At 36.8% G+C, this 11,764-nt stretch overlaps 1 protein-coding gene across 2 annotated transcripts in view; it reads right to left on the bottom strand.

The window, feature by feature from the left end:
* The window catches only part of LOC109064586 (cyclin-dependent kinase 8-like), a 17,542-nt gene extending 6,259 nt beyond the window's left edge, over positions 1-11,283 (bottom strand). Inside the window, exons 1-7 of one of the 2 annotated variants that reach the window (XM_042752402.1) lie at positions 10,789-11,283; positions 7,687-7,762; positions 6,248-6,358; positions 6,003-6,143; positions 4,588-4,645; positions 4,340-4,471; positions 4,112-4,255 (exon numbers count right to left, since the gene is read on the bottom strand). In XM_042752402.1, the coding sequence (XP_042608336.1) occupies positions 4,112-4,255; positions 4,340-4,471; positions 4,588-4,645; positions 6,003-6,143; positions 6,248-6,358; positions 7,687-7,762; positions 10,789-10,916 (790 nt within the window). In that variant the 5' untranslated portion in view covers positions 10,917-11,283. The remainder of the gene's footprint in view (positions 1-4,111; positions 4,256-4,339; positions 4,472-4,587; positions 4,646-6,002; positions 6,144-6,247; positions 6,359-7,686; positions 7,763-10,788) is intronic. The other variant, XM_042752403.1, reaches the window with a different exon arrangement.
* Positions 11,284-11,764: the final 481 nt, after the last annotated feature.

Here is an 11,764-nt window from a genome sequence, read left to right as displayed (position 1 = left end):
AACCATAATAACCAGTCTAGCACTGTTTAAGAAATTTTTGGCTTAGGCCTTTCTCTAGAGTCTGTAGGAACCTTTTAAATGATTTAGTTAATTCTCCTGAGACTGTAGGATCTATAGAAAAAGTGTTTATAGGCTCAGTCCTGTTTTCTGGAGTCTGTAGGAATTGTTTAAGAAACAATTTATTCCGTTCATCAAGAGATTGTAGAAGCAGAGGCTTGGTTGTTTCTCTTTTTGTCTGTAGGAATTGTGTAAAATCAATTTAGTCCATTCGTCCATTGACTGTAGGAGCCTTGGAAAGAATTGGGACTGATCTTGCTGCAAGAATCGGAAATTCTTGACTGGGTGCTAATTCAGTAGCCATTATTGTACTTTTAAAATAAATGTTCTAACTGAGTTAGAAGATGATGGCATAAAGCCATGAAACTATAAGTTTGTTTGCCTTCCATGAAACATACAGAAAGATATAATGTAAATTGTTTAAGGGACAAATTTGAAAAAGTAATTCAGCCTTCTGAGCTTGAACTCAATTCAGACATTAAACAAGGAAAATTAGCTTGAATGTAAATGTTTTGTTTTAAATGTAGGATTGAAACCTAAACTGAGCTTTTAAACTAATGATTTGTCTGTGTAATTGAAAATGGTCAGTCTAACAGACTACTGTGAATTTAAATCTAAAAAAATTACCTTTAACATTTCTAACACCTTTTGTTCCGTTTTCGCACCTCTGAGGGCACTTTTCCTGTACTTGCCATGACTGAGTCTGCACAAAACAATGGCAATAGTCGTGCAATAAGGCCAACAACAGAAAAACATGGGACAGAACTTCCAGATGTTACCATTGATCAGATGTTGAAGAATCTGAATGCATATCTGGACAAAAGGCTGGGACTGAGGAAGTGTCATGATGACATGTGCCAGAAGTACAGCATCAAGTACTCAGAGAGTGGACTATGGGCTTTGCAGCCGGACATTAAAAGAGCTTATGGAAAGATGCAGCGCTTAAGGACAAACAACAACAGAGATGGCTTCTCTGTAATTTTGCTCAAACAAATTCGACAGCATCTACAGAGATGTGAAACTGACAAATTACAACATGAGAACAAAGGAGAGAAAGCAAAGGTTCGAACACTGGCTGAATAATTACAGACTGTAAAGAATGACAAAGAAAGACTGTTACATGAGAATGACAAGTTGCTAACTTTGCTCTCCAAACGACTGGAATCAAAATCTTCAAGCAGCTCTGATAACACATGCTGAAATTACAAAGGACAAACTGAAGGTTACTTCAGACTTGCTCCTGTGATTGTTAAGAACAGAAGGGCTAAAGTTGAAACTGAAAATGAAGAGGAGTATGAGGAAGATGGTGAACGATGAATTCACACAGTAAAAAAGGTGCTAAAGAAATATGGTCCATACAGAACATACCAGCCAGCTACTCCAGAGCAAGTTGACAAATGGTCAAAAGAATTGCCAGATGTGTACAAGCAACCACAGAAAGTTTGGCTATTTCTTCAACGCTTGCAGATAATCTACAACTTACATCCACTGGACAATGTGATGATTGTTAATGTGAACTTAAGAGACAATGACCAACAACGACTTACAGAAAGTGTTGAAAGAAGGATTGGTGAATCTCAGAAAACATTGAAGCTGGATGGGAAGCGGTTCAAACCTTCGTATTTGAACTGAAACCTGCAGAGGTTAATTGGGTTTAAAATACCTCTTGTGTGCAGAAGACAGGAAAAAGTGTCACAGAGTTTGAAGTACGCTTCAGACAAACTTGGATGGAACATGCTGGTTTAAACAACAACATTGAAGAACTCTGTGAAGACACTAGCATGCCTCTTAAAACCACATTTGTGAATGGACTGAAACCTGAGGTTTCTAAAACTCTTAAAATCAGGTATGATGACTGGGACAGCACTGCAACAACATTTATGCAGATTGTTGAATGGTCAGCAAAGATTGAAAGAATACAGGAAGTCGATCTCCGAGTTTTACAATCCAAAACCTTGTCATACAACAACTCTCAAGAGAGAAAACTCAGGGAAGATGTAGACATTGCAACGAGGAAGGACACTGGATTTGTGATTGTAAGCTGAGTTTGAGACATCAAAGTGAAGAGGACAACCTGTTGAAGAGGTTTCAGCAGTTGACAGCCAAACAACAACAGACTCTGCTAAATGCTGTGGAGCCGCAGGGAAACTGAAGAACCTCTCTCTGCAGCACCAGCTAGTGACATCTCATCCAAAAGCTGATGGACTCCATGTGTGTGCAAACAAGAAAAGCATACACAGAAACCTCAACAACTGAAGCCAAAGATGACCTCCTAGTAGGCAGTGCTGCTAAACAAGCCGTAAAGGAGAAAGGTGAACATGCAGCGGTATTAAGACAACTTCAGCAAGACTCGCAAACAGTTCTACATAGTAAACAGATTCCAATTGAATTGTCCAGGAAACAATCATCATTGTTAATGGAAAATGGAAAAAACTGCATGATGACAACCAATGCATTAAGGAAAACCACAAGGAAAATGGACTATGCCCTTTTGAACATGTCACAGGCCGGCCCATGTCCAATGAAAATCTAACATCTGACAGCCTTGTCCAAACTGATGAAAGACTCAGCCTGGGAGCACACAATGCCAAGAATCAAGTTTTGGCGCCTCCAAAGGGGGGCCATGGTATAGTGCCCAACAAATAGGTAAAGATTCAAAAAACTGATGTGTCACAACAAGAATACAGGTGGGAAAGACCAACTGAGGATCTTTTAGTAACTGACGCAGCAGTTAAGGCGCAGGGAAACAATGAGTGGATTGATGTAAATTTGCCTAGAGATGAGGGATAGATGGCAGTAGTGTTTTTCAGAGTCCAGATATGGCGGGACTAGGGTTTTTAGGCTCTAGCTTGTCGCCTGAGGATGAAGACATGAACATTTAACCACTGATAAACACTGTAGTGTCCTGCCAACATTAAATAGGGACAGTTTTATTGGTAATTAGGCATATTTTGTTTAAAATCATTTCTTTGGAAAGATATGTTTCCCTTTTCTCTTGTGTGTGATTGTAGGTGTCCCAGTGTTTCCGAGGATGAGCAAAGACATCCAATGCTTGGACCAAACTGCACTGGCCACCTAGATGAACATGCCTGAACATCCACAGAACACAACAACATCCTCCACTTCCACAAGATCGCAACATTAAAATAAAAAATAAATTAGGCATTCAAGATAATGCAAACCTCACCATGAACTTTTATTCTGTCATTTTAAGTAATGGAGCCTGTATGCGGCATTCTGTATTCATGATTACTGAAAAGTATTGCAAGCAGGAACCTGTATACAGCATGTGTACATGAATACTAAAATGATAACTATTTGTTTTTTATCTTCTTTTTATTATGTGTGATCAAATATGATCAAAGCGGGGACTGAAAGATTATTGGTTTGTAATTAATTTAGTCAAATGTATTTGCAATCAACTGTAGCTAGCTGTCTTTATGTTTACAAAAGTGTGAACCAAATGGCCCATATAAATAGCCTCTTAGGTCAACATCAGTTCAATGAATGGGCTCTTCATGGGAGAGATCCTATCATCCTATCATAAGGTTACAGTATCACTGGCTCTCCATGGGCTGTTATTGTATTGTTTGTAGCACATTTGTTACCAGGTATAAAGGTCTGGTCTCACAGACAGTACCTTGGGTTAAGATTGTTTGAAGGATGACATGCTATTGCTAACATCACTGCTGAAGAACTGCTACACTGCTACCTTCAATAAATTCCTCTCCCCACAAGAACTTTGGTCAAGCTTACTTATTTTATGTATTAGAGAAATCTAATACATTGGCGAGCCACCCAAACTACTGCTCAGCCAAATACAGCAAAATCTAACACTCCCAAAATATTTTTTCCTTAAAAGTACAAAATAACTCATTTAGAGGAATCAGGACCTAGAGGAACTAGAATTATTTAGTTCCATCCTTGCACACATAGAACCTTACAAATACTTAAAACATAAAAAAAAGTTGTTTTCACTTCTACAACTCCTTACAAAAGTCTCATAGTCTTCACTGAATCGTCTAGATTTAAATGTCAATTGGAAGATGAATACCTGCAGGAAAGCCCATGACATTAAAGATCCGGTCCAGCTGATCGTGATGGTAGGGGTTACTGGTCTTAATGTCCTCCTGTCGACAGTGGAAGATAGGCTCTGAGGTCAAAAGCTCAGCAAAGATACAGCCAATCGCCCAGATATCTGAAGAAAAGAGAAAGCCATTAAATCTAAAATGCACATTTAAAAATGTGCATTTGCACACACACTCATAAACAAACATCTTACCGATGGCTTTGGTGTAATGCCTGGCTCCCAGCAGCAGCTCTGGTGCTCTGTACCAGAACGTAACAACTACAGGATCCAGATCTGCTAAAGGCTTCAGTGGTGAGTTAAAGAGCCGTGCAAAACCCATATCAGCTGCATATAAGAGACAGAATTTTAAAAATGGTTATGATTGTGCACCAAAACATTCAGATGCACACATTATCTCTTCTGTTTGTCACAAGAGAAAGGAAACAGAGCTGATGTCATACCTATCTTCACACGTCCTCTTTCAGGACCTTCTCCCATCACCAATATGTTGGCAGGTTTCTGTGGTGAAAGAGTCAAAGTTCAGAGTTGTAACACTTCCTCACTAATTTCATTGTGATAACTGATGCTGCAACTTTTGTGAACAGGATGTATTTAAATTAAAAATTAAAAATAAATACCTTTACTAAATGACGCTTGGTTCCATTAGCATTAACCTTTTGCAAGAATTTCTTTACATATTTTTTTAGAATTATTCATTTTTTTTTTTTTTTTAATTCTTTATTCATGCATTATTTTGTGTTTGTATTTTGTGTATTTATGTATTTTTAAATATTGAACGATAACTATAAAGATAACGATAAAGATATGTAGTTGTAAAAATCGTTCTCAATATTAAAGAATAGCAGAGTCCACACCACAGCTATAACAATAAAGATACAGAGAAACGATATCGTTGGAATCACTTTCAGAACGATTCTTTCAAGCTGATGAACGATAAAAACATTGACAGCCAATCAGAATCAGTCCTGCTATAACAAGCTTGAGAATTTAAAGTGGCAGATGTGCATGCACTTAGAATAAACATGATATCATCCGCTTGTGTGGACACTACCTTTATAGTTAAATTTATAGTTATCGTTCTTGATGTGAACAGGCCTTTAGCCTTTGTTTTTTATTTCTACCTTAAGGTTTAGTCATTTTAAGGTTAAGTAATTTTGTTGTGCTTGTTATTTTAATTTTTATTTCATTTTTTAAAAAATCCTATTTAGTGTGATTTCATTTAATAATTTTAACACATCAACTTATTTTATTTCAATTAAATTCAATTATTTTAAATTCAATTAAATTTTTTTATTTTATTTTAGTTTTTATTTTTTTTGATTTTAGTAAAACATTTTGGAAAATTTTTTAAATTTATTTTCATTTAATTTATTTCATAATATTTATTAATCAATAAATCAAATTAACACAGCAGAATTAATAAAGAAATAAAGAAACCAGACCAAAATTGTTCAATTCTATCTATACATCTGTTATGGCAAAAATAGATTTACAAATTCTTTTATAAATGCTGCCACCTACTGGAAATTATCATGGGATTTCTAATAATCGGCCAAGTATTAGAACATTCGACTCAGAATAGGAGATCATGATCCGCACTCACAAAAACGGTCTTCTTTTTTCGTTTTACTTTACATTTATCGATGTTTGGTGTCTTTTCCCTTCAATGATGAATGTAAAATAAAACGCAAAAAGAAGAGTGCGGATCATGATCTCCTATACTAAGTAATTTAACAGACTGATGCACCAAAATGAAAAGATGAAGTGACGGAAGAGTGCGGTGCAACCGGCATTGCAGAACAACATTCTACTCAGTAAAACTTTTTGATCAAGATGATCACAAATTGAACCTCACCAGGTCTCGGTGCAGGACCCAGTTGGCGTGCAAATAGTGGATGCCGTCCAGGATCTGGTAGAGCAAAGACTTTACCATCCCACGCGGCAGCTGAAGAGGCTTCTTATTGGCCTTGGAGGCTCTGTGGAACTTAATGATGTGCTACAAAGAAACACAGATCCTCAGCAAGATATGTACTGTATACAAACATTTCTCTGTGTGTGTGTGTGTGTGTGTGTGTGCATGAGCGTTTGATGGTATGTTACCCAGAGGTCATGTTCAGCGTAATCAAAGAGAAGCCACACTTTGCGGTCTGCATGTGACAGGAAAACCTTCTGCAGTGAGATCACATTGGGGTGCTTCAGTTCACGCAGCAGCTGCAGGGAACAAACAAGAACGAACACACACAGAGAAGCACATGCTGAGACAGACATCAACAGAGCACCCAAAGAACACAAAATCACTTCAGCCTGAAGAACGCTTATTACAAAGATAGTTCAGCCAAAAATAAAAATTCTGTCATTGTTTATTCACCCTCATGCTGAGCCAAACCTTTATGACTAAGGAAGACAAAAGCAGAAATTTTGAAAAATGTGCTGGTTGCTCTTTTCCATGCAATTACAATAAATGGAAACCGGAGTTTTAAAGCTTCCAAAAGGATAAAAAAAAACATCATAAAAGCTGTCCATATGACTCATGCACTTTAAGTCATATCAAACCAAATGAAGCTAATAATGTTCACCTTCACTGGACTACCAGATTAGTTGAACATAAATCAACGGCTGCATCCGAAATCAATTATTTTGAATAAGTAATTACTAAGTAAACGTTCAAAAAGTGTTTCATAGAGTATGAATGCTTCATATAGTCATGCTGTCATAAGCTGTTTCCATCACCCTGTTTTTAAGCGCATTTTGAAAAAAGAAAAAAAAAATCCTTATATTGGAAAAATACAAAAAAAGAAGAAGAAAATTATGCCTGCTTTAGGTGGTTTTTACCTTTGCAAAAAAGGGTTAATGCAAATATTGGGAGATGGAAATGCATTTTTAAGCAAATGCTCATCAAAAAAGTCATACGACTTTCTGCTTACCAGCGGATCGATCTTGTTGCACTGCATCTGAAATGTTACGATTTAAATGTCCGAGCAAAGTATGTCATCAAGTATTTCTGTATAATTGCCGCCCAAAATCGTTACAGGCCTGTGTTCCCAAACAGCAGGCATCCACTTCCAAGAGCAATGACCGCATTTATACAGTAGAGAAGAATTCAATTTTGGGTGCAACCATTCAGCTAGTTTGTGAACAGGATCCCCTGATTCATTGACCCAAAAGCATGAGCTGTTTTTGAAACTGACAAAACCACTTTTAGCAAGTTCAGGAAAGCTTACATTTCAACCTGTTTCTCACACAAGTATTTGTCCAACGAAAGTCATTATATGGAAGTCATACAGGTTTGAAATAAGATGGGGGTGATAAAAAAATAAAGACAATTTTCCATTTTTAAAGTGAACTATCCCTGTACTGCACATTACTTGAGAATACAGGCATACAATTTTTCTTAAAAGCTAATCACAGATTTAACACTGTAAAGTATCCACATGCTGCAAATATATTTCCAGGAACTTGTTTAACCAAGATGGCATGTGCCAGAGCTACTTGAAGAAGATCCTCTTGACAGAAACACATTTGAAGCTTGATGTACTTACTGCTATCTCTCTGCAGGCGGACATAGAGATCCCTGTGCCTTCAATCTGCTTCAGAGCATAATCTTTATCATCCTTCCTGCAAACAGACATATCAGCAACCGCAATTACTCTTCAGTACATTACATTTCCCTAAATCTTTACCTACATATCACATTAAACCCCTTATAGAGAGAAAGAATCCATTGGGAAAGGCCATGCATAATTTAAGCAGATGATTTGGAAACTTTTATTACCAGCACACCTTCGAAAACTCATAAGTCTCCTGACGACTAATGTGAGGCAAGAGGGTAATGTTGAAATGAAGTCCCGCAAAAAACATCAGCCTATAAAATCCCACAACACCCTGTCCAGTTTCTGGAGAACAAATTAGCTGTAAACCGTTCATAAACAATCAGCTTCTATGGTGAACAAAAACATCTTTAAACACTTAGGACCTTCAAGTGAGACTTTGGCCGCCAGGCAGTCTGGACTTTAATAGCCCAGCTTTGGGTCTGTCTGATGGGTCTCACTGAAAGCTCCGCACTTCAGAACCAACTTACAGTAACTCATCAGCAGATCCATTCTTACTCCACCAAGATAGTTTGCAATTGGTGTGAAAAACCAAATAATCATTAAAGAACATAACTAAGACAAATATCTTGCGATAGCGCTAATAACAATAGAATTTCAAATGCAAATTGGGAGGAATGCTATTTTTAAGCTGCCTCAATAGGACAACAATTGTCCTGCAGACATGAGGGTTATTTTCTGTCAAGCTTTCCAAGCAAAAGCTACCAATACAAGTAAAATGTAGAATGGACTTTGTAGGTCTTTTATTTATAAGTCGCAGCTCTAATTTCGAACCAATAAATGCTAAACGTTTAAGTCATGGTTGTTTCATTTCTTTCCAAGAGTAGACAGTTAAAACCTAGATTAAATTTAAAATGAAATAGTTTTAACAGACACAGCAGCTGGAATTAGAAAGTTAGAGCCCTATTAAATTAGTTTTATTCTTTTAATGGTTTAGTTACATTTTAATAATAAAAAAGGATGTCTAATGAATTGAATTTATAAAACTATAAGAATGTATTCATTTTTACAAAAATAGGGCCCTATGAAAAGTTTCATTTTTTATTTTACAGTAAACTTTGTCGTGCATTGATATTGAATGCTATCAAAAATATTGTTTTAATAAAATAATTAAACAAACTAAAATAAATAATTGTTTTTGTTACTTTAAGTAGATCCTAATGTTAAACTACATAAGTCTTTTTTTGTGGTTTAATATTCACAAACACTAGTCCACATTGTAATTTGGTTATATTTTACTTCTAGTAAACTGTTCTTTAGATTTATTCATCCAATTTTTGCAAACTTTGTGACATTTCATGTTATACAGTAACATGTTTTTATGACTGAATTCTGTGATTCCATCAGTGCTTTATAAACTGAAAAAATAAAAATAAAAAAAATCACAGCACCCTACAAATTCAATAAAGACCATCATGTGTTTGGCAAAGTCTTTTAGAAAGCCTGATAAATGTGTGTGTTTAAATTTCAGAAAATGAATAAAACAAAAGTCTTACAAATGATCTAATCCTACAAGGTTACACTGGTCATACTGTTATTCTCAGCTCTTTGATCATTGTGTTTGAAGAGAATCATTTGTCCTTCTTTGGATAAAGAGCACAGACAAATCCCTGTGTTTTTGTCCCAGTGTGAGAAAGTTTTGGAGAATATGTTCCTATCGGCAAGTTACCAAAAATATTGAGAGCAAAGAATTTCAATTCCCTTTTCCCCAGACGGACTTCTTATAAAACAGACCTTCTAATTCCCCTTTGCATCTGTATTTTCAATGGTATATTCTACACTCATTCACACTGTAAACATCAATATATGCAAATAATTTCTACATCCCAACATTTGCCTTTTTTTACAACAACAAAGACATTTTACAGAATTAGAGTTATATACACTTGCCAAACCAATATGTAGCTCGGCATGTCAAAGCTGTATTGATGTTATAACAACCCATCGTAATCCTCAACATCTGCTGACATAAATGGTTAAGTGAAACCGAATTTACTGCAGCAACCAGTGTAACTGCAGAGATACTTCAACAGGGCATCAGAAGAGAAAGAGAAACCAGAAAAAGGAAAAGAAACCTGAAAAAGGCTAAAAAGATCCTCCTCTAAACCTGTGCAGCGAACCACAATCTCATCGCAAATATCTAAAAAGTGATGCCAATCACACCAGCAATGGATTCAAGGAGTTGACATGAAACTGTGAGACTAATGCTATCTTAACACAGCTGAGGTGACATGCATTTGCAGGGGAAACTAACAGAAAATTGAGGCTATAAAATGTAAAGAAATAAATGTAACTGCTTTAAATATGAAATTAGATGTAAGATTCCATTTGTTGATGTTATTTAACATGAACTGACAATTCTAAAGCATTTATTAATCTTGCTAACTTTTAATAGAAGTGGGCTAACAAAGATGAATAAATCCTGTAACAAATATTTCGCTCATTGTTATTAAATGCATTAACAAAGGGACCTTATTGTAAAGCGTTACCAAATTATAAACATACCAGTCTAAATAAAACATGAAACTATTAATTAGAATGTTCTGCCATGACAAAGGCAACATATACGATGCTGCATTTTATTCACATAGAATGTTAAACAGAATCAGAGCCTCCTTTTACACAAGAGATGCTGATTTTATGCAACGTTGTGCATTTTGGAGTCAGATGCCTTTGAGAAAGTGTAGTTTCTGTTAGAGGTAAATACAGTTCACGTCATGACGAAGAAAAACAACACATGATGTTGCAAACCTAAATCTGCATCAAATGCACCTGTGCCCATCGTTAACTGCACAAGCTCGTCACTCACAACAACACTCGTCCCTGCTGACGTACATTCACAATCCCCTCAAAATAAGCCTCGACTGAAGCTGTGAGCTGTACATATCAACCTCTCTCTGAAAACAAGAGACGTGGCTCTCCGAAACACCGGGCCGAGGGCGGAGGACACACGGGCTGTTTTGGTTTCTGAGAGCAGGACGCGACGGCAGCGCAGGCCTCACATCGCTGCACAAGTCCATCCTGCAAACTCACCCATCTTTCCTCTTTGCTTTGTACACATGGCCATATGTCCCCCGTCCAACTTTACATCCCTCGTACTCAAAGAGGTCCTCGACTCGTTCTCGCTCCCCGGTGAGCTTCACTTTGAAATCATAGTCCATTTTCACCGTTATTCTGGGGATCCGGGCTGTGGCTTCCCTTTAAAGCGCCGCTGGGGAGGCAACTTACTTCAAGCCCCGTTTAGACAATTAGTTGCCTTCCCTCGCGTCGCTTTTCCGGTCAACGAAAGAGTCCACATTTACCGCGAGCAATTACGGGCGGCTGAGACGGCGTATGAACCACGTTTGCGTCTGATCTGACAAAACGCGCAGAGTGTTATTGGACTATCAGTCGCTTTCTTTGATATCTCTGTGCAACTGCGCCGCTCAGCCGGTATCTCACCCGGGAGAGTTGAGCGTCCACATACGGTATGTCGCAAAATGTCGTGAACGCCGCTACCAACCACAGACGGCGAGGAATGGGCTTTGTGGCGTACCACGTGGATTTTTAACTCAGCGCTTTTTTTTACGCATACGTTTTGTTTTTTGCAATACATCGAGAAATGTTTATTAACAATATATATTTAACAACAATTTCACAAAGTGTCACAGTGCAAATAATACAAAATGGTAGTATAATAAAACAAAATACAAAACGTAACTATAAATATTACATTTATTAACAATAATATTGAACGCCATTTTTGCTTTTACATTTATACAAAACACTACACTATTATAGTTATTATATCATGTGACATTTGATGTCGTTCAGGTAGATAAATAAATATATCCTCCCCAGCCTTTTTTTAAATGAAGCATTTCGTTGCTCTCAAAAATATCAAACATCTTCCTACTGTTATTCTGACTATTTTTAAACCTTTATTAAATCTCTTCACATAACACACAAACACACGCACGCATACACACACACATATATAATACACTAAAATAATAAATACTGAAACATA

The sequence above is a fragment of the Cyprinus carpio genome, chromosome B24 (genome assembly GCF_018340385.1).
Source record: "Cyprinus carpio isolate SPL01 chromosome B24, ASM1834038v1, whole genome shotgun sequence".
In the NCBI taxonomy this organism is placed as follows: domain Eukaryota; kingdom Metazoa; phylum Chordata; class Actinopteri; order Cypriniformes; family Cyprinidae; genus Cyprinus; species Cyprinus carpio.
Note: the sequence above shows the minus strand (reverse complement) of the source record. Positions and strands in the feature narration are given on the sequence as shown.